The sequence below is a fragment of the Pecten maximus genome, chromosome 3 (assembly GCF_902652985.1).
Source record: "Pecten maximus chromosome 3, xPecMax1.1, whole genome shotgun sequence".
Taxonomy (NCBI): Eukaryota; Metazoa; Mollusca; class Bivalvia; order Pectinida; family Pectinidae; genus Pecten; species Pecten maximus.
Genome location: NC_047017.1, coordinates 17642897 through 17669339, shown reverse-complemented (window position 1 = coordinate 17669339; position 26443 = coordinate 17642897). Strand labels below are relative to the sequence as shown.

The 26443-nt window shown below is 37.1% G+C and overlaps 1 protein-coding gene across 5 annotated transcripts in view; it reads left to right on the top strand.

Annotated features, from left to right (window-relative positions):
- Positions 1–25791, top strand: part of LOC117323408 (myosin-I heavy chain-like) — a 101294-nt gene extending 75503 nt beyond the window's left edge. Inside the window, exons 18-43 of one of the 5 annotated variants that reach the window (XM_033878611.1) lie at positions 819–1044; positions 1570–2598; positions 2997–3110; positions 3455–3679; positions 3993–4124; positions 4427–4585; positions 4936–5006; positions 5264–5453; positions 5596–5690; positions 6144–6231; positions 6814–7218; positions 7489–7625; positions 7809–7996; positions 8302–8424; positions 10357–10395; positions 13134–13300; positions 13793–13869; positions 16724–16805; positions 20263–20344; positions 20713–20813; positions 21371–21490; positions 21866–21933; positions 22279–22447; positions 22746–22829; positions 23585–23704; positions 24082–25791. In XM_033878611.1, coding sequence (XP_033734502.1) covers positions 819–1044; positions 1570–2598; positions 2997–3110; positions 3455–3679; positions 3993–4124; positions 4427–4585; positions 4936–5006; positions 5264–5453; positions 5596–5690; positions 6144–6231; positions 6814–7218; positions 7489–7625; positions 7809–7996; positions 8302–8424; positions 10357–10395; positions 13134–13300; positions 13793–13869; positions 16724–16805; positions 20263–20344; positions 20713–20813; positions 21371–21490; positions 21866–21933; positions 22279–22447; positions 22746–22829; positions 23585–23704; positions 24082–24243 — 4453 coding nt within the window. In that variant the 3' untranslated portion in view covers positions 24244–25791. Of the gene's footprint in view, positions 1–818; positions 1045–1569; positions 2599–2996; positions 3111–3454; positions 3680–3992; positions 4125–4426; positions 4586–4935; positions 5007–5263; positions 5454–5595; positions 5691–6143; positions 6232–6813; positions 7219–7488; positions 7626–7808; positions 7997–8301; positions 8425–9207; positions 9244–9569; positions 9597–10356; positions 10495–13133; positions 13301–13792; positions 13870–16723; positions 16806–20262; positions 20345–20712; positions 20814–21370; positions 21491–21865; positions 21934–22278; positions 22448–22745; positions 22830–23584; positions 23705–24081 lie in introns of all 5 variants that reach the window. The other 4 variants (XM_033878610.1, XM_033878613.1, XM_033878612.1 and 1 more) reach the window with 4 other exon arrangements.
- Positions 25792–26443: the final 652 nt, after the last annotated feature.

Sequence of the window (26443 nt, the reverse complement as noted above, 5' to 3'; positions counted from 1 at the left end):
TTTTTTTTTTACGAATGAGACTGTCGAGATATTCTGTGTTGAAGGTTTCGGGGTAAATTTTTCAGTTTTGTTTCTGGAATGTAAACACCATTGATATATAGCAAATAGTTCTGGTTAACTCTCTATTAGAACAGCACACAATTTTCGTTGTGAATTTATACAAAAGATTTTGCATGTCAATGTCAAAGTGATAAGTGTTATGTGTGGATTGTTCATATTTATCAAATCACATAAGACCATATCATTTTATAAGATTTTTTTTTTTTTTATTTTGTATGAAATTATAAAACAGATAAAACAGAAAATGAAAACTCCATCAGGTTTTATTGATCACATATGAAATGCAAATGAGTGTAAGATTCTATTGATCAATAATACATGTTGCTAATATTTGTTAAAAAAGCATCTTCAGGCTGACTTGACATAATATGAAATATCATCATTTGATTCCAAGCCTTTTTATATGGTGTCAATGCAAAATTTTGGGAGCCTGCACTTATTATAGATTATTAAGATGGGTTGTATAGAAACGTAGACAAATAGATTTGTTTAGACTAGCTCATCTTTTGTTTGATATCTAATAATATTGAGAACCATTTTAATCTTTTCATGATGAGAATTGATGGTTTTAGTAAGTGAATTCCTTTTTCTGTATACCAAGCCTCCCAGTCCGAATTGATGGCTTGACTAAGCATTACTTTCAGCCTCACAGTCAGATTGATGGCTTGACTAAGCATTACCTTTTCTATATACAGAGTCTTGCAGTCAGAGTTGATGGTTTGACTATAAAGCTAAGCATTTACTTTTTCTATATACAGAGCCTCCCAGTCAGAGTTGGACTCGCTGACCAGCCTGATAGGGTCTATGTGGACACACTTCAACCCGCCAGTATCTCCCACCAATCTCAACCTTGATGACATGTTCAGCTTCCTCCAGGAGGAAAAACACGAAAACAACAAAGACGCCAAAGGATCTACACAACAAGCCCTTGATAAAATCAACGAAGAGTTTGAGCTTCTCAACGACCTGCTAACTGAAGACATGGTAGAGACTTGTTTTATGGGTTTGTTTGGGGGTACAAATGATTTTAATTCCCAAAACAGACATCATAAAAAGTTAATTGTTTTCTTAAATGATTTAATTTTCCAAACAAAAGGTTCAATTAATGTACCAGAAGTGTCAGGTAAATTATATTAAAGATACAATGGTTGTAGTAATATGATATTAAACCATGCAAAACAAAATGAATAAATATGGAAAATACAAGAAAATTGTCATTTAGAATTCTTCAATTATTCTGAAAGCAAGATAAAACTAGAAACCAAACCTTCCCCAACATGAAAATTCAGGATTAGGATGCTAAGTAAACAATATTTTCACTTCATATCCAGTCATGCATCTTGTCACAAGAATATTGACTGTATCATCATTTCATATCTTAATTCAATATCATAGAAAAAAATCAATATTTAAATGAATCTGTATTATAACATGGTAAGACAAGTGGTGCTGCAGTAGTTCAGATGAAAGTAGTGACTTGTTAACAAAAGTCTTTATGTTGTTCTTCAGGAAAAGACTAAGGAGGAGGCAAAACAGGAAGAAACAGATATTCTGGAGGATTTGGACCGCATTGTTAATGGCCAGGATCTACCCCCACCTCCACCACAGATGCAAGAGTCGATTTATGAAGAGCTGCCCCTCCCACCATTTGAAGACCTTCCACCTCCCCCAGCGATGACCGACTCTGTGGGCCCGATTATTCCTCCTCCTCCACCTGGTCCGGCACCTGCCCCTCCCGGCAGAACATCTTCTCGCAGTTCAACAGGTCCCTTATCTCCCCGCTCACTTCCACCAGAAATTTGCATCCCACCGCCGCCACCATTGGAGGATGACTATGTACCAGCCCCTCCTCCTCCACCGCCCCCTGTACCATCAGTAGGAGGTCCCCCACCCCCTCCCCCACCTCCAAATATTGGTCCTCCTTGCCCACCACCCTCATTACCTTTACAATCATCGACACGTCCCCCTTCATCACTATCGATTGCTACTCCCACATCAGAAACATTTGAGTCCCTATCGTCATATGACGACAACATGTCAGAAATCCTAGAAATGCAGAATGTTTTATCACAATTTGAAAAAGGTGTTGATACGCCTCCGACCAAACGCCCACCGATACTGCCACCACCCCCAACTATTCCGGCCCCACCCCCACCACCAGAGGCTGTAACAGCCAGAGTGACCAAGCGTCCTCCATCTATAGACCTCAAGACTGGACGCAAGTCTTCAGAACTGCCCCCATCATATGTAGAAGTCCTGTCACCCACAACTGAACGGAAACTTCATCGTATGATGTCAGATAAGTCAGATGATGGTGGTATACCATCTCAACATCCACAACAAAGGGTGCCACCTATTGCCAGACAACTACCCAATGGGGAGATAACTCCAACGACTCCAGTCCGAGAAAATGGCTTCTTAGCCGAGGATTACTACTATGATATTCAGGAATTTGCCAATAAATATTTCAATGACCATGTTAAGGATGTAGGCGGTACCATCATGAAAAGTCTACGAAAGAAGAGACACTCGGCAGAAGTAAGTTGTTTCCATTGACGACACAATGATTTTTAAGTTTTATAACTTATTGTTCACATATAATGGAGTCTTTATAACCTGAACATTTCAAAAGACTTCAAATACACAACAATATGTAGTGTAAAATTTGTAAATTCTGTATTCTATATAGGTTGACTATTTGAAAGGTGAAGCAAAGACAAGTTCAGATATTCAAATACAAGAGCTTTAATAATTTCAGAAATATTTTCTTGTGTAAAGTACTTACATTCTTTTTTTTCAGTGTATGTTATTGTTTTGTGTTTTGCTGTTATAAATCCTTACGTTATTTGAATCATTCACACTACATGAGAGTGTTTTGTGGAAACATTAACACTGTATTAAAGTGTTTTGTATATGTCACTGTCTCTGTGTTGTAGGACCTAGTGAGTAAGGAGGAGATGCTGACCTTCAGTAAAACAGGGGTGATTCCCACCTCACATGTCCATCTCCATGACCCAGAGAATAACCACCAGGCTTGTATGATATTCAAGGTAACTACAGCACCTCAAAATATCTGTCTCATTCTGTCACCAAATAAAATAACAAGCCTGCTTCAGCAGGTACTTACAACTCTGCTAATACTAATGTAGGAAATGTTTATCATATTTACCTTTGTGGTTTGTATCTGTTTTGAATATTTTGTTGTACAACCATTTGTGGGTGCACTCTTAAACTGGCAAGTAGTCAAGCAGATAAGTTATTAAAATTCATTCTTTTTATATTGGAGGTTCCGTCACAATTTTCACCACCAGGCACACAATCGAAATCTTATGTTATATAGTATTTCTTGCAATATCTGCAGTACTGGGTGCAATTTTATTAAAAATAATTTCAGGACATCACAGAGTACATAAAGGATGAGATCAAGGACACCAACGCCCTGACGGTTGTCCAGAACATGATCAAGGCAGGCTTGGAGAGGATAGAACTTCGTGATGAGATTCTGTGTCAGATCATCCGACAGATAAATCAGAACCCAGATAGAAACTGGCTCATACAGGCCTGGGTGTTACTGTGTCTGAGTACCGCTGCTTTCTCCCCCAGTAAAACCCTTCACAAGGTGAGTACCAGTACCCTGTACAGGTCTGATTTGAGTATAACAACTTTCCCCTCATTAAGATGAATACAGCTTGTCTCAGTGTGTAAAGGATTACCAATTCATAAGCCAAAATCTTGCATTTTCTGACTATAGCTACATTAATACAACTGCATTCATCTCCATAAGATGAAAAAAGTTTGTACAACAAAGCCACAATTTCTTAGTACAGCTGCACCTAACTCCTCATTATAACAGTATCTATTAATTCTATACCTTCTATAAAAGTTAATATGTGATGATATACAATAGTATATTAAAATTCTCTGACTTCCAGTATATCCTGTGTTATGTGAAGAAAAGCTGCAGTGACAGTATGGTGGGAAAGTTTGCCCTACAATGTCACAGACATCTGACCGTGCCCCGAGCTATGGCTCGCAAATTCCCACCATCAACAGCAGAAATCATGGTAAGTTACTTTTATTTGTCTGTAAGGACTTGTCAAATCACCAGTAACATTGAGAGGTTCTAGATTTAATGACACAAGATAGGAAATTGTTGTCTGATTAAGTATACTTGTATACAGGAAATTATGTATTGATTCTGAATAAAGACTATGTCTGTAAAATATCTTAATATCCCAACATAGATAAGGATCTGTAAAATATCTTTATATCCCAACATATATTAGGTTCATATTTTCTTCAGTTTCTTTAGATATGTCAAATTCTCTGTATAGAATATTAAGCTGATTATATATATAACTTACAGAGTGTACAGAACCTGAGTCCACTGGTATGTAAGGTATACTTTATGGATGGGAAGACAAAGGGCATCACCATCATGCCGTGCGACACGACTCTGGAGGTGTTAGATAACGTGGCCAGGAAGATTGGTCTGAGGGCTGTCGAGGGTTGGGCCCTGTATGAGGTATGTACAGTCACAAATATACCACAAAATTTATCATAATAATCCTTTTTATGTCCCTGCCATGAAATGGGGGGCATATAGTGTTACCCATGTCCGATGTCCGATTCAATCCTCACCAAACTGTGTTTTGTGGTGTCAAGTAGCAACAGGGGCATTTTCTTAGACATTTTCAGGTTTCTTGATATTTTTGTCTTATTTAACAGACCTCCATTAATAATATCATTCTTTGTCAGTGGATTTGCTTTAATTAAAGTTCAATGAGATTTCTTAAATTAATTTTTTTTAACATTTTCTATTTCTCTCTTGGGATTCTCTTTACTACATTGTGTATATAATGCTTTGATTCACAGGTAACCAGTGATTATGAGAGATACATCAAGGGATATGAGTATGTTGCAGATGTTTTGGCTCAGTGGGAAATGTAAGTTTGATATTAAAACTATCTATTATAAGTAGATACTTTCCTAGTATTACTTTTATCATTGGGTAAATAATTCAAGTCTTCATTTTTTGTCATTCCTATTTCTTCAAAGTACTTATATTAATTGAAACTAAACTCAAAGTCTTGGAAAAGACAAAAGAAAAAGAAAATGATTGGTGTTTGCTTCTGTCATCTTTTTAGGTTCTATAACTTAAGTTTTATAGTTATGATTGAATATTTTCTCTCTTTTTTGGCAGTCATGAAAGGATGTCTTCAATTCCAAAGAAATATGACACTGTGTCTAAGAAAGGACCAAAAATGGCAATAGGAGGCTCTGATGCCAGGCTGGTGTTCCGTAAACGTGTATACAAACATATTCATGACATTCCAAACGACCCTGTGGAGTACCGCCTTCTGTACGCTGAGGCTGTCAACAAAGTGATAAGAGTAAGTACAGATGGTAGAATTTAATGGGAACAAAAACATGTTTTTCTTAGCGTTTTCATTTGCTCTATGTTTCATCAGAAATCAATGTTTTGTACATTATCTATCGGAAAGTAATGTGACCTACCTTCTTCCTTGTTTTTAGGATGAGTTTCCTGTGTCAGACAAGGTAGCACTACAACTGGCAGGCCTTCAGGCCCAGGTGGTGTGTGGGGAGTATGAGGAGGGCAAGGACTCCAGGTACACTGAATCTCTCTGCCATGTAGTCACTAAACATGTTAATCACCAGCTGAACTATCTGATTATGTTCCTTTTCTGTCTGGAAGAAAATCTGAAAAAAAAATAAAAAAATAAGATTAATATAGCAAGATTGTTTACTAGATGGTTACTAGAAATAGATTTTTAGAATTTTTTTTTTACAGTCTTCTCCACAAATTTATAATTTTCTTCCAATCAAGATGTAGGTTCCCTCGAGCATTATCTAAAAGAAACAAACAATTTATTTGCTTCGTTGGGGTCCTTAAATAGTGGAAATTCCCATGCGTATTCCTGAAGTTCCCCTGTAACTAAATTATTGTCTTCTTTACACACAGAGAATAAAGTTTGCATCAGTGAAATTTCAGTATTTACCTTTATATTTCTCTTTGTTACGATATGTTACTTGCCCCTGTGACCTGAGACTTGCTGTTACAGGTACGTAGAGGTAGAACAGTACCTATGTGAGAGGATCCTTAACTTACCTGGGCGTGACTGGTGTGAGGAAGTGGCGTCTGCCCACAGGGTAGGTATTTCCATAGGCCTTGAAATTTGTATCAAATTAGGTTGGAATGACATTTGTACTGAATTGACTTGTTTCTTCTGTAATTTCCAATCAGTCTGACGTTTGTCAACCCCTATCAGCTCCTTTAATTGTCATTGTTGATAGATTTGAGGATAGTATAATATGGTCATCTTGTTACCATCCATACAAAACACAAATACCCATGTATACACCTGTTTTAAAACACAAGAAATTTTAGGTCATTGCATTGATCTGCTTCTTACATCATGACCCTAATGTGCTTATCCAAACAGATTTGATATTTGTGCTAGAAAGAAAGGATACACAATTAAAAAAAAATAAAAATGCATTTAAATGATAGACACCTATAAAGTGTCTGCTATTGCTAGTTCTACTATGGAGTAGGTGTAAAAAAATGTCAGTTTGTCCACATCATAGATATCTGACTAGAGTGTTATTTGTGACTTTTCAGCACAGTTTGTCCACATCATAGATATCTGACTAGAGTGTTATTTGTGACTTTTCAGCACAGTTTGTCCACATCATAGATATCTGACTAGAGTGTTATTTGTGACTTTTCAGCACTTTGGACGAGGTAAAACGGAGCTGGAGGCGCAAGTATGGTACATCACCTGTGTAAAACAGTTTCCGCTCTACGGGTGTACGCTCTTCCCGATCGTCCACAAGGGACTCTGGTCACACACCAGTGATTCCATCCTTGCTATCAATATGGACGGCATCAAGTTTGTCAAGGCCAGGGACAAATCCGTCATCCACGCATTTACGTACTCGGACATTGAAACCATCACTATTGATCCCAATGATAATTACATAACTTTGGAATTGAAGAGTTCAATTGAAGGGGAATGTCAACAAAGATGTTTCGTATTTGAGACCAGTCAGAAGGAAGACATTGGTAACCTGATTGCAAGCTATTCTCCAAACCATGCGTCATGGCTGAAACCAGAATACGAAAGCTTAAAGCGGGTGAGTAGACCTCAACAAAGAGTAAGTAATATTTATTACACAAACCGTAAATGCATAAACCCAAAGATTGAGCGAAACTCTAAGAAAGAGTAGAACTGGAGTGAATAGCCCTCTACAAATGTTGAGTAAAGTACAACCTAACTTTTTTTAACATATGGCGATAATTAAAGGTTTCCCCAACTACTTGTCTTTTTGTCCCAGTGGGAGGAGGCTTATTTTAGTATATGTTACTTAAATGTCTCTGTTGACCTTGTTACTATTATATGACAGTCTAAGCTGACCGACGAGGAGAAACTGAAGCTGTACGAGGAGTTAGTGCGGTGTAGACGACAGCTGTTTGACAGTCGACTGTTACACCGCCCTGTACAGTCTGGTAACACTGGCTTCCTCAGACAGTCCATCAGAAAGTAAGTACATCATTGTAAAACTTCAATGTCTGTGTAATTAAAATTCTATCACGGTTTGAAGTTTTCTGTAATTGCTCTTTAAGGTTGTCAGTTACAATATTGAACTTTGAGGTGCAGTCAACTTTCAAATTAACACAGTTGGTAAAAATTTTATTATCTACATAAAAATTGTGTGATTTTCAGGCTGACCAAGTCTAAGCTAGATCGACTGAGGAGTTCCTCAATGTCCAATCACTTTGATGTGAGCTACTGGTCATACAACAAGTCGGCTCCAAAACAGCCACTCACTGTAATCTCTGACCCTACCATCGAGGAGTTAGCCATCAAAATGTTCAACTCTATCCTCATATTCTCCGGCCTGGAGGAGACAGGTGTGTATCATTCTATACTGTCCACATGTTTTACAATACAAATGTAATAGGAAGGAGTAATGAAAAATACCCTGCCCGCGCTGGGGCTCGAACTAAAGACCTCTCGCTCTTAAGGCAAATATCCTACCACTAGGCTAAAGGGAAATTCCCCATAACCTGAGCTAGTAAATATAAGGTGAGCTATACTCCACTTTAAGGAAGTATACTTGTGAAAAAAAAAAATACACCAAGAATAAACATGTTGATTATTTTGGCAAAATGTGTTCACTGTTTTCAATTTTCTATTTGTTCTCTTTCAAAAACAGAAAAAGAAGAAAAGCCTGACTATTATGGGATGGTTCAGAGGTTGATGCAGAAATGCCTAGAAAACGACCAGTTATGTAATGAATTTTTCCTGCAGCTGGTGAAACAGACTACAGATCATCCAGGTAAGGTTCACACTGTAGTCTGTATCTTACAGCTGGGAATGCCCCAGTAATCACTATGTGTGTTTATGTGTCCACGGCTCTGGATATCCCAAGCCAAACATTATTATTCTCACAGGCGGGGTGTCCCAAGTTTGGCTATATGCACAGTATACATTACCAAGATATATATTACGTATCTCACAGCCAGGTTTGTCTCAGCAAACTTGGCTGGGGGTTCATGTTTTCTCAAAGCCAGGATGTACAAGGTCTCACTATGAGTTCCCATTCCGATGTGTCTCATGGCCAAGGACATCCAAGGCTTCACTTTGGTACATATGTGTGTCTGTATCCTACTACTGATATAGTCTTACCATATATATTGGGAGTAAGCCCACTCGTGTTAAAGGTTGTAGTTCACATATGTCCATGTGTCAACGTTGACCTCTCTAGTATTGGTTTACACTCTTTTGTTGTTCACATGAATAACTAGACAATTATCATCAAAGATATTAAACCTATTTCCATAAGTTGTAAATGGTTAATAAGAGTTGCTGAATTCTTGACCCTACTGGTTTGTTCTTCTCATAATAAACCAATATGTTTCATAATAGACCATTTCTGTTGTCAGGGTATATATGTATGTATATAGGTCAGAGACATTACAGAGCTATGTATTAATGTACTAGGATTGAACACATCGGTGCATGAACATCTTGGTAGCATAATCACTCAGGGCTTTGTAAGGTGTGAAATTTCATGTCCAAGACTGTGTAGTAATCAACTTAGCTTGATGCTTGTTTAAAGGTTGTGCTGAAAATAAGTTCAGATGCAAACTACGAGGTGAGTTTTTATTTGGCTAGTGCTATGCCGCAGGCACTATTGATTGGCATTGTGTATCTCAAAGAGATTTGACAATGTGAATATTTATTGAGATTTGCAAGTATACACAGCATTGTCAATTGATGTCATGTACATGGAGATTTGAGAATGGAGCAGTAATGTTACGGCAAATGTTACACAAATTAGAACACGATGATGACAATGCTAATATGGTCAGTGATATTTATATAAATCCACAGGTTTTCTCTCTTCAGCTTCTATGCTGTTTGCTTCTATCATCTTTGATGCCTATGTTATATAGTAAAGGGTGGGCGTTTCCCTTACAGGCATGGGCTTATTACCCGATACTTATGGTATTTACACAAGCATGGAATATGGTGTGATGTTGTTGTTTGTTGTTAAATGTTGTAAAATAGCACAATGATTGTAATGATTGCTGAAAACGTTGCATGTTTCTTCTCCCTGTCACAGAAACACCTTCTGTATTGATTTGACACCTTCGTTTCTTCCCTTGATATTTGCAGTATGCAGCATGTGTATTTGTAATGTTAAACATTGTAGAAGTATTTCATCAACAATCCCAACAGACTGAAATTTGTTCTAATTGACCTGGTCTATGATGTCATATGACCATGTCATAAATAAACACTATTGTGATGTCATCAGTGATGTATTGATGTCACAATTTTGCCTGTCTAATATAGAAATTAGTTCGAGAGCTTTCACTTAATTTGTTCTCATGAATATGAGTTTTGTGATAAACAGAATCTTAAACTTGTGGCAATGTCATATATAGAGTTTATTAAACAATAGTTATTTATGACATAAAGCTATGCTTTTGGTCTAAAGCTGGTAAAAAAAAAAAAAAAAGAAAAAAAAAAAAAACTTTCAGTAGGTTGTATGATTTATAAAAATAATACATCTGTTGGAAATTGATGTCAAAATTTTATATCTTAACTTGGGACTTGTTTGAGGAAATACAATATTTGTTATATGTTGTGTAGATGTGTGATGACCAGCATGTGTAGCCTTGTCTGTTGTGTAGCATTAGTAAGTATTTTGTCGTAGATGATGCATGATGCATATATTTTTGAATGTGTTGTTTATTGGCAGGCAAAGGGTATGATCGATACAAAGTTGTCACCCCTCTGGGTAAGGCTAAATCATCACTGCTAGCTATGGCTACTGGATACTGCGCTTCTGGAAATGTATCATCCAGCCAACACAAGGTTGGAAACACGTGCGAACCCTGTACGTAGTGCTATACTCGCTTTGTAGATTAGCCACAATTGCCACGCTGGTCAGGCCATACACTAACAATGAAGAATTCAGGATATACATACAGTTCAAGTATTGACGATCACAGAAAACTTATTGACATGATCCATAAAATCATATTGACTGAATAGTTTTGGACGACCATAGATTTGGCTCCCCTAGAATTTGGATAGGGATTGATGGTTTGGCATACATGTAAGTTTTTAAAAATGCACTATTTTGTTGTAAATATACATTTGAAGTAAATATCTCTATTACCCTGTTTTCTTAAAAAATGATAATGAAAAATCAGAATATAATGTCAATAGGTCAAAGATCAAATTAAGACCAGGTTATTAATAGAATATTCTTTTGAATATTATTGTTATCTGTAGTGAGGTAGCATTGTGTTAAATGTTCTGACATAAAATAGTGTATTGTACTTAAACATTCTGACATAAAATAGTGCATTATACTTGAGGACCATGAGAGCAAGGAGCTTGGGAGTAGCTTATATAATCAACGAGCCCTAAAGCTCAGAGACAGGTGTTGTGGAACATGGCGATCAGACGTATTGCAATGACATGTTACTAACATACATTTGTACTGGTGACACAGAGACAAGTATTCAGACGTAAAGTCAATTTAGAATTGGATTATCTGTAATTATATTGAGCTAAAAGAAGAATGTGAGCAAAACAAAAAGATTTTTTTGGATGCAATGCTTTGGCCTATAGAACCGTGGTTTAGAAGCTGTTTCATGCATATATGCATTTTGCGAGGAATACAGTAAACTTTTTTATGCATTGATTTAATCAAGCAATGCTTTTAATATTCAAAGCATTGCCTCTATTGAATATGGATTCTGCTGAGTCTTACAATACTTCTCTGTAGGAAAGAAATAAAACATTATAATAGGTTTTTTTTTTTACATAATTGAAGAGATTCTGAATTCGACATCTATTCTGAAGATACTTTGCTAGACCCAAAAACAGAACCGTATTCAGATTTATTGCTGGGTCATGTTATACAGAGATACACAACTGGATGTAGTTCTTTATTTACAGAAAAGGTAAAGATACTTTAGTAAATTATAGTTGTAAACTTGTAAAGCAAGGCAAGGTAAAATCTTATTATCGGAGAACCCTTGGATTTGAATATTGACCCAGCATATAATACCAAAAATTAAATTATGTCTAAAAAATACCAAATCAGTATGAATCCATATTTGATATAATTATATGTATTAATATTAACTGCTATGTGTGGTGGGAATCATGTATCCCATAGCTTCAGATCAACAATGAATACATTGTGGAAAAGGAGAAGGAAAATTTAAAGTTTACATAGATCTTCTTCACTCATCCAAAGATCTGGGGCTATTTCTGAAATTAAGACAGTTTAACATTGTTATGGCCCAGTCTCTACAGAAGAAAAAAATGTCAGATGAAATTTGTTTTTCTTATATCAAAAAAGAGTATCAGCCATGTTAAGATATTGAAAATTGTCAGCACTTCAGTTCTGTTTCTCATTTAAATCTTTTGTCTGACATGTACATGAAAGTTTTAGATATGAAAATCAATTACCAGAAAACTGTAGACTGTATAGCTAGCTCTCTGTAATAGCTGTCTGGGCTTCACTAGCTCATACAGAGGCTCCAGAGTTTATCAAGTCTGATTTATACGACCAAGCTTGTTGATCTGACGCTATGACATCATAAGAATTGTGTATATATTTTTGAATTTCTGTATGATGATGTGTGTATTACTTTTTTGGGGGTTTCTGTTTATACTAACATGATTCATAGAAAGCGAATTAATATTTTTTTTAGAAATCATTGTGTCAATAAGTAATTACGATATTTCATATATTCCTATGTACATGAGTATGATTTGAAGGAATTTGATGTGTGTTTTACTGACAAAAGGGTTTGATTTAAGACCGACTGCTACAATCTCATGACTGACAAGCATTTTTTACCACCTGTTTGTAGATCCAAATAGAGTACACAATATCTCACATCTCACCTGCAATAAAATTTACTTCAGATGATAATAATTTAAAAAAAAAAAAAAAAAAGACAGAAGTTAAGTTGTTGACTTAGGAAGAAATTCTTTTTTTTCTTTTCTAAAAGAAGTCTTCATTTATCACAATAACTGACTGGTAATATATTATTATGAAAAAAATGTAATCTGTATCATAATTAAGACAAAGAAACCCTTTATTTTGTCACATGTTGATATTCCATATCCCAATATCTTACAAGGTTGAGCTGTTGAGAATGTGCTATCCTTCGGGTGTTTGTGGAGATGGTTTTATTTTGTCCATTGGAATTTAGAATATAATATAAATTATGCTTCCTGTATTATTGTCATTTCTGTTTTAATTATTTCTGTCCTTCATTGTCATAATGATGCATGATGTATGTAATTAATCTGACTATATCGTAGGTCTTATGTTAATTCTTCTGTCCTGTAGTGTATACTCTTCCTAAACCTTAATTACTAAATCGTGTAGTAACTCTCATATTCATGTAGATAACTGAGCTAATATCTTCACTCTACTTACTACAACAATAACACTTATTGTACAAATGACAATATCGTAGTATGAAATATTGTCTTTGTGTACAGATCCAAACAGTCAGGTGAACAGAAGGAACTGGCAACTGATGGGCGTCACCGTGAGTACAGTATTCCCGACCAACAATCGTGTACAGAAATATGTACAGTGTCACCTACGTAAGTGTTCCCTGGACTCCACGACAGACGAGGGCCGCTATGCCAGGTTCTGTCACAAGGTCAGTCACATATGGATCAAGGACATTCCCAGCTTCAATTTCGTTTTACCTCAAAATAGAAACACTTTTGTCTGGAAACTTTTCTGTCATAACCATGATTTTATACAATACAAGTGTATTGTTATTCAATCCTAAAATTTTGTGATGTTTTCAGCTTTATTTTTTCGTCCAATGAAAAAAATATCTTGTTTAGAGATACAAGTATTTGTATGCTTAGAGTCAGTTAGTTACAGATTATGATGTTCAATATTGATTGTTAATTTGTATGTTTAACACACAAATTAACAATCAATATTGAACATCATATTCTGTTATACATTGTTATAGTGTTTGACCAGAACAATATGATGTTCAATGTTGATCGTCCATTTGTATGTTATAGTGTTTGACCAGGACAATATGATGTTCAATGTTGATCGTCCATTTGTATGTTATAGTGTTTGACCAGGACAATATGATGTTCAATATTGATCGTCCATTTGTATGTTATAGTGTTTGACCAGGACGACAGAGAAGAAGAGAAGAAAGTTCCCTCCCTCTAGGAAGGAGATACAGTCTCTAACAGAAAGGTGAGCATCATTGAATCCAGCATTGATAACCATATTTAATAGATTATTAATCATCAGAATTATTAGCTCATCTGGCCCGAAGGGCCAGTGAGCTTATGGCATGGCGCAGCGTCCGTCGTCCGTCCGTCAACTTTTCCTTTAAATCGCTACTAGTCCTAAACTACTCAGTGGATTTTGACCAAATTTGGTCTGAAGCATCCTTGGGTGAAGGGGAACCAATTTTGTATAAACGGTGGGTCTGGCCCCCCAGGGGCCTTAGGGGCGGGGCCCAATAGGGGAAATATAGCAAATTCTTTAAAATCCTTCTTCTTCTGTAGAAATGAAGGGATTTGATTCATATTTGGTCTGAAGCATCCTTGGGTGAAGGGGAACCAATTTTGTATAAACCGTGGGTCTGGCCCCCCAGGGGCCTTAGGGGCGGGGCCCAATAGGGGAAATATAGCAAATTCTTTAAAATCCTTCTTCTACTGTAGAAATGAAGGGATTTGATTCATATTTGGTCTGAAGCATCCTTGGGTGAAGGGGAACCAATTTTGTATAAACGGTGGGTCTGGCCCCCCAGGGGCCTTAGGGGCGGGGCCCAATAGGGGAGATATAGCAAATTCTTTGAAATCCTTCTTCTTCTGCAGGAATAAAGGGATTTGATCCATGTTTGGTCTGAAGCATCCTTGGGTGAAGGGGAACCAATTTTGTATAAACGGTGGGTCTGGCCTCCCAGGGGCCTGAGGGGCGGGGCCCAATAGGGGAGATATAGCAAATTCTTTGAAATCCTTCTTCTTCTGTAGGAATAAAGGGATTGATCCATATTTGGTCTGAAACATCCTTGGGTGAAGGGGAACCAATTTTGTATAAACGGTTGGTCTGGCCCCCCAGGGGCCTTAGGGGTGGGGCCCAATAGGGGAAATATAGCAAATTCTTTAAAATCCTTCTTCTTCTGTAGAAATGAAGGGATTTGATTCATATTTGGTCTGAAGCATCCTTGGGTGAAGGGGAACCAATTTTGTATAAACGATGGGTCTGGCCCTCCCAGGGGCCTGGGGGGTGGGGCCCAATAGGGGAATATAGCATATTCTTTAAAATCCATTTCTTCTGTAGAAATGAAGGGATTTGATTCATATTTGGTCTGAAGTATCCTTGGGTGAAGGTGAACCAATTTTGTATAAACGATGGGTCTGGCTCTCCCAGGGGCCTGGGGGGTGGGGCCCAATAGGGGAATATAGCATATTCTTTAAAATCCTTCTTCTTCTGCAGGAATAAAGGGATTTGATCCATGTTTGGTCTGAAGCATCCTTGGGTGAAGGGGAACCAGTTTTGTATAAATGGTGGGTCTGGTCTCCCAGGGGCCTGAGGGGTGGGGCCCAAAAGGGGAAATAAAGCAAAATTTTGAAATTCTTCTTCTTCCGTAGGAATAAAGGGATTTGATCCATATTTGGTCTGAAACATCCTTGGGTGAAGGGGAACCAATTTTGTATAAACGGTTGGTCTGGCCCCCCAGGGGCCTGAGGGGCAGGGCCCAATAGGGGAAATAGGGTTAATCCTTTAAATCGCTACTTGTCATAAAGTTTTTAATGGATTTTAACTAGATTTGGTCAGGAACATCCTTGGGGGAAGGGGAACAGAGTTTGTATAAATTTTTACTCTGAACCCCCAGGGGCCTGAGGGGCCGGGCCAAATAGGGGAAATAGGGTTAATCTTTTAAATTACTACTAGTCATAAAGTTATGAATGAATTAGAACCAAATTTGGTCAGGAACATCCTTGGGAGAAGGGGAACAGAGTTTGTATACATTTTTACTCTGAACCCCCAGGGGCCTGAGGATCGGAGCCAAATAGGGGAAATAGAGATTAGTCTTTAAATCGCTACAAGTCATAACATTATGAAAGAATTAGAACCAAATTTGGCCAGGAACATTCTTGGGTGGAGGGGAACAGAGTTTGTATAAATTTTACTCTGAACCCCCAGGGGCCTGAGGGGCGGAGTCTAAGAGGGGAAATAGGGGTTAATCCTTTAAATTGCTACTAGTCGTAAAGTTATGAATGAATTTGAACCAAATTTGGTCAGGAACATCCTTGGGAGAAGGGAAACCGTGTTTGTATAAATTTTTACTCTGAACCCCCAGGGGCATTAGGGGCGGGGCCCAATAGGGAAAATAGGGGTTTATCCTATGAATCGCTATTTATCATAAAGTTATGTATGGATTTGAACCAAATTTGGTCTGGAATATCCTTGGGGGGAAGAGGGGAAAGAAAGTTTATGGAAATATTGACTCTGACCCCCCAAGGGGCCTGAAGGGTGGGGCCAAATAGGGGAAATAGAGATCTGTCTTTATATCGCTCCTAGTCATAAAAATTTAAATGGATTTGAACCGAATTGGTCAGAAACATCCTTGGTGAAATGGGAACAGATTTTGCATAAATGGTTACTGTGACCCTCCATCCCATAACTATGTATAACATCGCTGGACATTAAGGGATGAACACAATTCTGATGTAAAAATAGGCCCAAGGGTCTTTCCGCACCCTAAGGGACTTAGTTTCTTCAAACACAATTAGGTTGTAAAAATAATCCATAGGGTATTTCAGTCCCTTAGAGAGTATGTGTATTAACAAATTGAACATGAACATTATTTTGACATTTGGTCAAATCCAACCAGGTGAGCGATACAGGCCCCATGGGCCTCTTGTTTTATTCCTGTGATGCTTCTGTAAGACCATTTCATCAACAGTAAAATGTACTTAATGTTTTCATCAATCAGTCTGTAACATGAAATAAGAAAATGATTGTCATACAAAGATTAAGATACTTTTATAATCCGGAAAAAAAAAAAAAAAAAATGTTTTTCTTTTTTCAAAAGGCGACCGGTTCATGAGAGAGTATATTTTATGAATGGGGAGCATCGGAGTGTTGAATTTGATTCTGCTTCAACATGTAGTGAGGTAAGTATTCTGTCCTGATACTCAGAATATATACAAAGCAATTATTGTTATAATGGAAATTTTTAAGTCCTTTGTTCATGTTATCAAATCTGAGACATTTTGTATGCGTGTCCCATAAGATGCCCCATCCCACATCCTGTGATTCAGGTGAACATTAATAATTTGTTGAAGAATCAAAAATTGAGAAATTAAGATAAAATATATATACACCTACATGTGTCTGGTTTTAGTTAACTGTCATTGTGAATCATTAGCTCACCTGCCCGAAGGGCAAGTGAGCTTATGCCGTGGCGCGGCGTCCGTCGTCCGTCCGTCGTCCGTCCGGCCGTCCGGCCGTCCGTCCGGCGTCAACTTTTCCATTCAAGCAACTTCTTCTCAATAACCAAAAGGCCCAGAGACCTAATATTGGGCCTGTAGCATGCTGGGGTGAAGGGCTACCAAGTTTGTTGAAATGAATAACGTTGACCTTCATTCAAGGTCACAGGGGTCAAAAAGGCTAAAATCTTTAAACGACTTCTTCTCAATAACCAAGAGTCCCATGGAGTTGATATTAGGTCTGTAGCATGCTGGGGTGAAGGGCTACCAAGTTTGTTCAAATGAATGACCTTGACTTTCATTCAAGGTCACAGGGGTCAAATATGCTAAAAAAAAAATAAACGACTTCTTCTAAATAGCCAAAAGACCCAGGGACTTGATATTGGGTCTGAAGCATGCTGGGGTGAAGGGCTACCAAGTTTGTTCAAATGAATGACCTTGACCTTCATTCAAGGTCACAGGAGTCAAAAAGGCTTAAATTTTTAAACGACTTCTTCTCAATAACCAACAGATCCAGAGACCTAATATTTGGCCTGCAGCATGCTAGGGTGAAGGGCTCCCAAGTTTGTTCAAATGAATGACCTTGACCTTCATTCAAGGTCACAGGAGTCAAAAAGGCTAAAATCTTTGAACGACTTCTTCTCAATAACCAAGAGGCCCAGGGAGTTGATATTTGGCCTGTAGCATGCTGGGGTGAAGGGCTACCAAGTTTGTTTAAATGAATGACATTGACCTTCATTCAAGGTCACAGGAGTCAAAAAGGCTAAAATCTTTAAACGACTTCTTCTCAATAACCAACAGATCCAGAGACCTAATATTTGGCCTGCAGCATGCTAGGGTGAAGGGCTCCCAAGTTTGTTCAAATGAATGACCTTGACCTTCATTCAAGGTCACAGGAGTCAAAAAGGCTAAAATCTTTAAATGACTTCTTCTCAATAACCAAGAGGCCCAGGGAGTTGATATTGGGTCTGTAGCATGCTGGGGTAAAGGGCTACCAAGTTTGTTGAAATGAATGACCTTGACCTTCATTCAAGGTCACAGGAGTCAAAAAGGCTAAAATCTTTAAACAACTTCTTCTCAATAACCAAGAGTCCCAGAGACCTAATATTTGGCCTGTAGCATGCTGGGGTGAAGGGCTCCCAAGTTTGTTGAAATGAATGACCTTGATCTTTATTCAAGGTCACAGGAGTCAAAAAGGCTGAAATCTTTAAACGACTTCTTCTCAATAACCAAGAGGCCCAGGGAGTTGATATTGGGTCTGTAGCATGCTGGGGTAAAGGGCTACCAAGTTTGTTCAAATGAATGACCTTGATCTTTATTCAAGGTCACAGGAGTCAAAAAGGCTAAAATCTTTAAACGACTTCTTCTCAATAACCAACAGTCCCAGAGACCTAATATTTGGCCTGTAGCATGCTGGGGTAAAGGGCTACCAAGTTTGTTCAAATGAATGACCTTGACCTTCATTCAAGGTCACTGGAGTCAAAAAGGCTAACATTTTAAAACGACTTCTTCTCAATAACCAAGAGTCCCAGGGAGTTTATATTGGGTCTGTAGCATGCTGCGGTAAAGGGTTACCAAGTTTGTTCAATTGAATGACCTTGACCTTCATTCAAGGTCACAGCGGTCAAAAAGGCTAAAATCTTTAAATGACTTCTTCTTAATAACCAAGAGGCCCAGGGAGTTGATATTGAGTCTGTAGCATGCTGGGGTGAAGGGCTACCTAGTTTGTTCAAATGAATGACCTTGACCTTCATTCAATGTCACAGGGACCAAACAGGCTAAAATCTTTAAACGACTTCTTCTCAATAACCAAGAGTCCCAGGGAGTTGATATTGGGTTTGTAGCATGCTGCGGTAAAGGGCTACCAAATTTGTTCAAATGAATGACTTTGACCTTCATTCAAGGTCACAGGAGTCAAAAAGGCTAAAATTTTTAAATGACTTCTTCTCAATAACCAACAGTCCCAGAGACCTAATATTTGGCCTGTAGCATGCTGGGGTAAAGGGCTACCAAGTTTGTTCAAATGAATGACCTTGACCTTCATTCAAGGTCACTGGAGTCAAAAAGGCTAACATTTTAAAACGACTTCTTCTCAATAACCAAGAGTCCCAGGGAGTTTATATTGGGTCTGTAGCATGCTGCGGTAAAGGGTTACCAAGTTTGTTCAATTGAATGACCTTGACCTTCATTCAAGGTCACAGCGGTCAAAAAGGCTAAAAATTTTAACAACTTCTTCTCAATTACCAACAGTCCCAGAGACCTAATATTTGGCCTGTAGCATGCTGGGGTGAAGGGCTCGCAAGTTTGTTCAAATGAATGACCTTGATCTTCATTCAAGGTCACAGGAGTCAAAAAGGCTAAAATCTTTAAACGACTTCTTCTCAATAACCAAGAGTCCCAGGGAGTTGATATTAGGTCTGTAGCATGCATGGGTAAAGGGCTACCAAGTTTGTTGAAATGAATGACCTTGACCTTCATTCAAGGTCACAGGAGTCAAAAAGGCTAAAATCTTGAAACGACTTCTTCTCAATAACCAAGAGTCCCATGGAGTTAATATTGGGTCAGTAGCATGCTGGGGTAAAGGGCTACCAAGTTTGTTCAAATGAATGACCCTGACTCACATTCAAGGTCACGTCGATCAAGTATGCTTAAATCTTTGAATGACTTTTAGTGAAAAGCCAAAGTGCAGAGAGACATTATTATATTGGTCCTGTAGCATGCTTTCAAATAACTGCTGGATCCATATATGAAAAGATCACTGCATTGCAGGTGAGCGATTTGGGCCCATTGGGCCCTTGTTTACAAAATATGGTATACAAGTACACTGGCTTTATATTACTCAATATCAAGATTTTGCCTTGTTCTGATTGAAGAAATCGATAACGCATGCAGGTTGATATATTACATGTAGACTTAATATTTCTATGCTTCGCCCTCTGTTAATATTTTCTACCAGGTTAATATAACACCATACAGACCTCATCAAAGGTCCATATATATCCAGCAATATGATATTCCCCTTGTAAAAAATTAGCTTCAGATTATTGTAGTTTTGATATTCCTAATGACAAAAATGACATTGTTGAATATTTTGATCTATGTGTAATAACTGAAAGTGGCATCTTTTTTTTCCTGTTTTCAGTTGATAAAAGTAGTCAAAGCCAAAATAGGAATGAGGTCAGATGCAGAGTGCTTCTCACTTTACGAATATGTGGGAGGTTCTGGTGAGTAACTATTAAACTTTGTGATATTGTTTTTCACATAAGCATTTTACTGGTACAGACTTAGGTAACATGTTAGAATATGATATTGTCAAAAGAAGTACAATGTATTGCCTAGCACAACCCTAATATATCTGTTAAAAAAAAAAAAAAAAAAAAACGAAAATAGGGGCCAGCATTTTGTCAAAATCTTTTATTCTTTAGAATAAGCTTATTCAAGAGAGTTGTATGAATGTGGTTCTGACCGTGTTGATATAGGCTTCACCATGATTATCTCCCTTATTTGTGTACTTGTTAATCATCATCATTTGGGAGTTTCAAACCCAATAGAACCTTCACTCAGATTACCTCCCTTGTCTGTGTACTTGTAGAAAGGAACATGTATCCAGAGGAACGACTATCAGACATGCTCAGTAAGTGGGAGAGGTTGGCCCACGGCACCAACATCAGGGACTTCCGAATAGTATTCAAGGTAAGGGCTTTTAGTGATTTCTTTAAAATGTGTATAGAATCATACTGTATTGAAATGAATATGTAACCCCAGTAAATAGTAGCTGTTTCTTACCGAGTGACGCAGCTAGGGAAACTTTCTCTTTAACGAATTTGATAGTGTTAATCTAGTGAGCCAGGGGCCTTCTCTTGGATCCTCAACTGAGACATTGGGCAACAAAAATTATGTCTTCTGTTATAATATAACAGAATACTGGATTGGAATTTGTGATTGTTTTTATTTATTTAAAGAATACTTAATGTAATAGTTTTTTTTTTTTTTTAGATATCAATATTTTGTATTTCATTATGGTTAAGATGGCTGATCCCCAATGTTAAACTATGATTTATACTTTGTAACTATAAACTTGTACAATGCAGTTGTGATTTACGACACTTTAAAAAACAAATTGATAGATTATAACATATTGATGTTACTACAGGTACATATTAACCCTATACCTACTCTACATGTACCCTCTAATTCATATCAAGTGTGACATGTGTTGTATACAATGATGTTTTATCTATTTCCTATAGAAACGCCTGTTCATAGACCCGTACATCAACCCACTGGACCCTGTTGAGTGTGACCTAGTCTTCCATCAGCTCATCGAGGACATGTTCGAACACAGACTTCCGCTCTCCTCGCAAGATGCTGTAAGTAGCTGATTTCAATATGGCATCAAGAGAATCAAAATTTTTACTTTTTGAAGATAATAAATACTATCAAGACATCAAAAGGGTGTCATTATTTCAGGTATACTTTTGGATTCATTAGGAACTAAATTAACTGAAGACTTAATCATTTAGTTACATGTTAGCCAAAATGATGACAGCAGCAAGCTTGTAATATTGAAATTCTAGAAAATGATGACAGCAGCAAGCTTGTAGCATTGAAATTCTAGAAGTGTTTGAACAGCCAAAATTTCTCTACCAATGAGGTAACACATAAAGGAGTATGTGGATTTGAATTAAAGTACAGTATGTATAAACATTTATTATTATGGTATTGTTTGTTTAAACTCTTTTCAGGTCCAGTTATGTGCCTTAAAGATTCAATCAGAGATGGACGACATGAAATGTGCTGAAATTGACTACAGGTAAGCTTATGAGACGAGGTTATCAACCGACATTGCATTACAATTTAATGATTTTAGTTACCATAGAAACTGAATTAAGCAACTCCCTCTCCTGGATTAAGGGACCAATTACCTCTCATATGTGACCTTTTTTATTGCTTCCCTTGAACGGTCTCATATGACAGGTTTGACTGTACTTGTAATTAGTAGTTTTAACCAATGAGAATTGAGAAAAATTGGAACATATCTAATATTTCAGATTGAGATATTCTGGAGATTAATCAACAGTATTGTTTTGTCTGAAATTTCTCTCATCACATATAATTATAATATAGTAACACCATGTATTGTGCTGTTTGTCATCAGTTCGGTGATTCGTATCCTACCGCGAGACATGCGGACCGAGGTGAAGGTGGAGGATATCGCAGTAGCCCACAAGACAGTGATGAACATGACACCTGGCCAAGCCATGCTCGCTTTCATCGAGCTGCTGAAATCCTGGCCTCTGTTCGGGGCCACCATCTTCCAAGTATTCGTAAGTATGAGATCCCACAGGAACATTTTTAATGAACAGACAGAAATGTTTCAATATAAAGATACTGACCTATTTGATAGATTTTTGTGTGTGCAAAGTTGGATCAAAGCTTGTCAATCCAGTAGCAATTACAAGAATGTATATTCATGGAACTGTTTCAGTTTTCTACACTTGATATAGGACACAGATGGACACCTCAGTACACAAAATACGTTTCTCCTACCTTTAGCAGGAAGTGGTAGTGAATAGTGTACAGGAAATACCAGGAGAATTTATGTGGTTTATTCTCTCGTTTTAGCAAAACTACACCTCATCCTTACCAAAGAACATGCTGCTGGCAATCCATCAACGAGGAATCCATATACTGGAGATCATCAGTTTTGTAAGTTCCTGGATCATTCAACATACTACAGTTTATAGTCTACAGTTCCCTTCCACGTACTACAGTTTATAGTCTACAGTTCCCTTCCACATACTACAGATTATAGTCTACATGTTCATTCCACATATTATAAAGATTCTATGATGAGGTTAAAATGTATTTGAAGTTTTTAACATTTTAGCACTACTGTGTGTATATGTAACATTTCAAATTATCCTAACGATATACTGGAATCTGTTGGTTCTGGCTTCATTTGTATAACATGGGTCAAAGTTCACAAAAATCTTGAAAAATATGAAATAATTTGACATGCAAAACGTTTGATACAAATAGGCCAATGTTTGATACAAATAGGCCAGGGTTAGGCAATGTTTATCTTATTTGTAATTGATACTGTAAACATACATATTTTAGCGGTTATCTTATTGAAGCACTTTTTGTGTTGGAAGCATTACACTTAATTATGATTACGCTAATATCACTTTCTATACACTTTCATCTACAACAAATAGTTTTGGTACACCAGTTTATCAATGGTCTAATCTTAATTCTATTATCTATGATTAATAACTCGAGGTATAAGGTCATCTAAAATATATAGAACTTGAGATGAATGACATCTGATGGATATAGAATGCATTTTTTTTTTTAAACTTTGCTGTTATTTAAGAGAAAATCACAAATAGTAGTTATCTTATTAAAGGCCTATTTTCACAGTATAAACTTAATGTCACGATTGTTTGTTTGGTTTACAGAAGCTGATTGCATCTTACGAATTCTCTGAAGTTGTCCATTCTAGTCCCGCAATGAAGAGTATCATGATAATCGTTGGCCATGTTGCCAAGGGAAACAAATTCATGTTTAGTACCAATCAAGTAAGTTTGGTGGGATACCCTGAAAAGTGACAACAGGAAGCCAGTCTTTGTCCTTTAAAACAATTCATTGTTACACAATTCAGGAAACATTATTGGGTTCTTGTCTGTCCAATTTTTTTGAGCTCCAACTCATGAAAATCTGTGAAGTGATTTCTACATGTTCACATAAGTATCATGCTAGTGCTCGACTTGTGCCTTTTGCTATTGGCAAGATTTTATATTTTGCTATTTCAGTGTTGCCATGGAAACCAATAGAAATTAAATTTGTTGTTTGCAAGCTTTCACTATTACTATATGTCTGAATCACTTCCTCACTGTTATGTCCATTTTAAATATTTAAATAAATTACTCGATTGAAGATAAATTTTCTTTTTCAGGCATTTGAGATTGCACATCTCATTAAGGATTACATAGAGGAACTACAGGCAAGGTTCCTCATTTTACCTCGACGACCAGAGAGCACAATTCATGACATGAATAGGATGTCTGCTGTCTTCTTTGATGACTCACCTACGCAGATCATACAAACTCTTGTATGATAGGATAGTTTACAATGATCATACAAGCTCTTGTATGAGAGGACTTTTCACAAAGATCTTACAAACTCTTGTAATACTAAGGATCAATCTCTTTTATGATAGAAAGGGACCTGATACCCATTGACAGAGTTGGTGGACAGATGTTGAGCTCGTACGATTCGGTGTGGAAGCAATATTTCATGGTCATACAGATCCTTGTATGATACTATGAAGATGTATTTGTTTTGCTAGGAAGAAAGTTTTTTGACACATGTACATGCCAAGAAGCAATGGAGAATGAAATCTCTGTTTCGTGTTAAAAAGATTATGAGTGATAAATTGTGCAATAGTGTGACTTAATGGCAGAATCTCTATTTGTGATAGAAAGATGTGATCTGGGTCAAAAGGGAGGACAATAATCTGCTGTTCATCCAGACTGTGTGATATAGCAAGGACATTGTGGGGAACCTTTTCCCAGAAAGAAATTTCCTTGAAGCTTCTCCAGCGAGAAGAACATGTTCCATGGATGTATGTGTAGAATGTCAAGAGTTGGGCCTGTGTATATGCTGTTACTGAAGTTTTGTGATATATATATGACATGGAGCAGGGAACAAAGGATATGCAATGACATTGTGTTACACCAGCCTTATGCAATATGTGAAGATGTGCCCACCTATGATGTTAATAGCTAATACTGTTTGCCTCTAAGTGGTTGTAGTTTCCAGTACATAGCCAATGTTGCCATGTTATATTATGGTGGAGCCTATCATTCTGTAATATTGCAGAATAATTACTGTCCCAAACCTATAAATACAATTATCAAAATATTCAATGCTGTCAAATTTACTTTCATTTATAAATCAATAATGGGCGTTATATCAAAGTGTTACTCAAATATTGAAGTGTTACCTGGTACTCTGCCATTAACAGAAAAACAAAAATGTATTATGTGCTCAATTATAGCATAGTGCTAAATTTCCAAATATAGAACCACAATCAAATTGCTCATGTAGGATGTTCTGTTAATAGTATTACAATGTATTATACAACTGAAACTCAAAATATACTTCAAAATCAAAATATCTTATCTATTTTCTGATCTAATGCAAGTAGATTTTAAATCACCGGTATATGATATGAGAGAATTGGCAGAACAAAAATTTGAATCGAAGTAACAACAAAATGGCAAACAAAATGGCTGAGTTTGATGTCACACGGTGCTCTGAGGACCAGATCACTGTTTGCTGGTACGTGTACATTGCTGAAAAATTCTCTCCAGATATTTTACAAGCTCATTTACCACATTTATGTATTTTTTTGGTGTTATTCATCACTAATACTTAAAACACTCTAGTCATTCATCTTTTGTTTTGATAATATTGATCTGATTTACAATTTGATAAGCAAGTACAATGGCATAATTTATGTATAATTTAATATGTCCGTCTTAGTTTTATGCTAAAAACTTATTTGTGTAATAACTGAATTCAGATTTGATAATGAACATAAAATGTACTGTATTCATCTGCAAATAAGCCACTGGCCTGGAGAAAAAAAAGAAAAAAAAAATCATTTTGCAGAATTATCAATATCAAACTAGTAAGCTAAAAGTGGTTAATATAAGCCCTCCTCAAACTTTTTAATACTAAACCTCAACTCTAGGAGAGAAGGCTTATTTGAGGATAAATACAGTCAGCCACGTATGTCTTTTTTAAATCACTACATGTATAAAGTTATGTAATACCTAAGGGCTAGAGGCCTGCTGGTAGTAGGACTTGCTAGTCAAGAGAAACCGAGATCCAAAATATGTCATCCTTACTGGATGGTCCAGTAAAATCCTCCTTGTTTGTTCCATACTGCAGCGAAGTGTATAACTGTCTCACTTAACTTTTTGTTATTTTATACATTTATTTCCTTGATCAATTCTTTTACTACATTAATTTCATACAGTTTTTTAATGCTAGATTATGTTTCTATCACTTTTTAGCTCACCTGGTCCGAAGGACCAAGGTGAGCTTATGCCATACCGTTGCGTCCGTCGTCCGTCGTCCGTCCGTCCGTCGTCTGTCGTCCGTCGTCCGTCGTCCGTCGTCCGTCCGTCCGTCAACAATTGACTTCTTCTTCATAACCACTGATCAGAATTTGACGAAATTTTGTCAGAAGCATCCCTATGGGGTGTGGACTCAAAATTGTACAAATGGTGGGGCTGACCCCCCAGGGG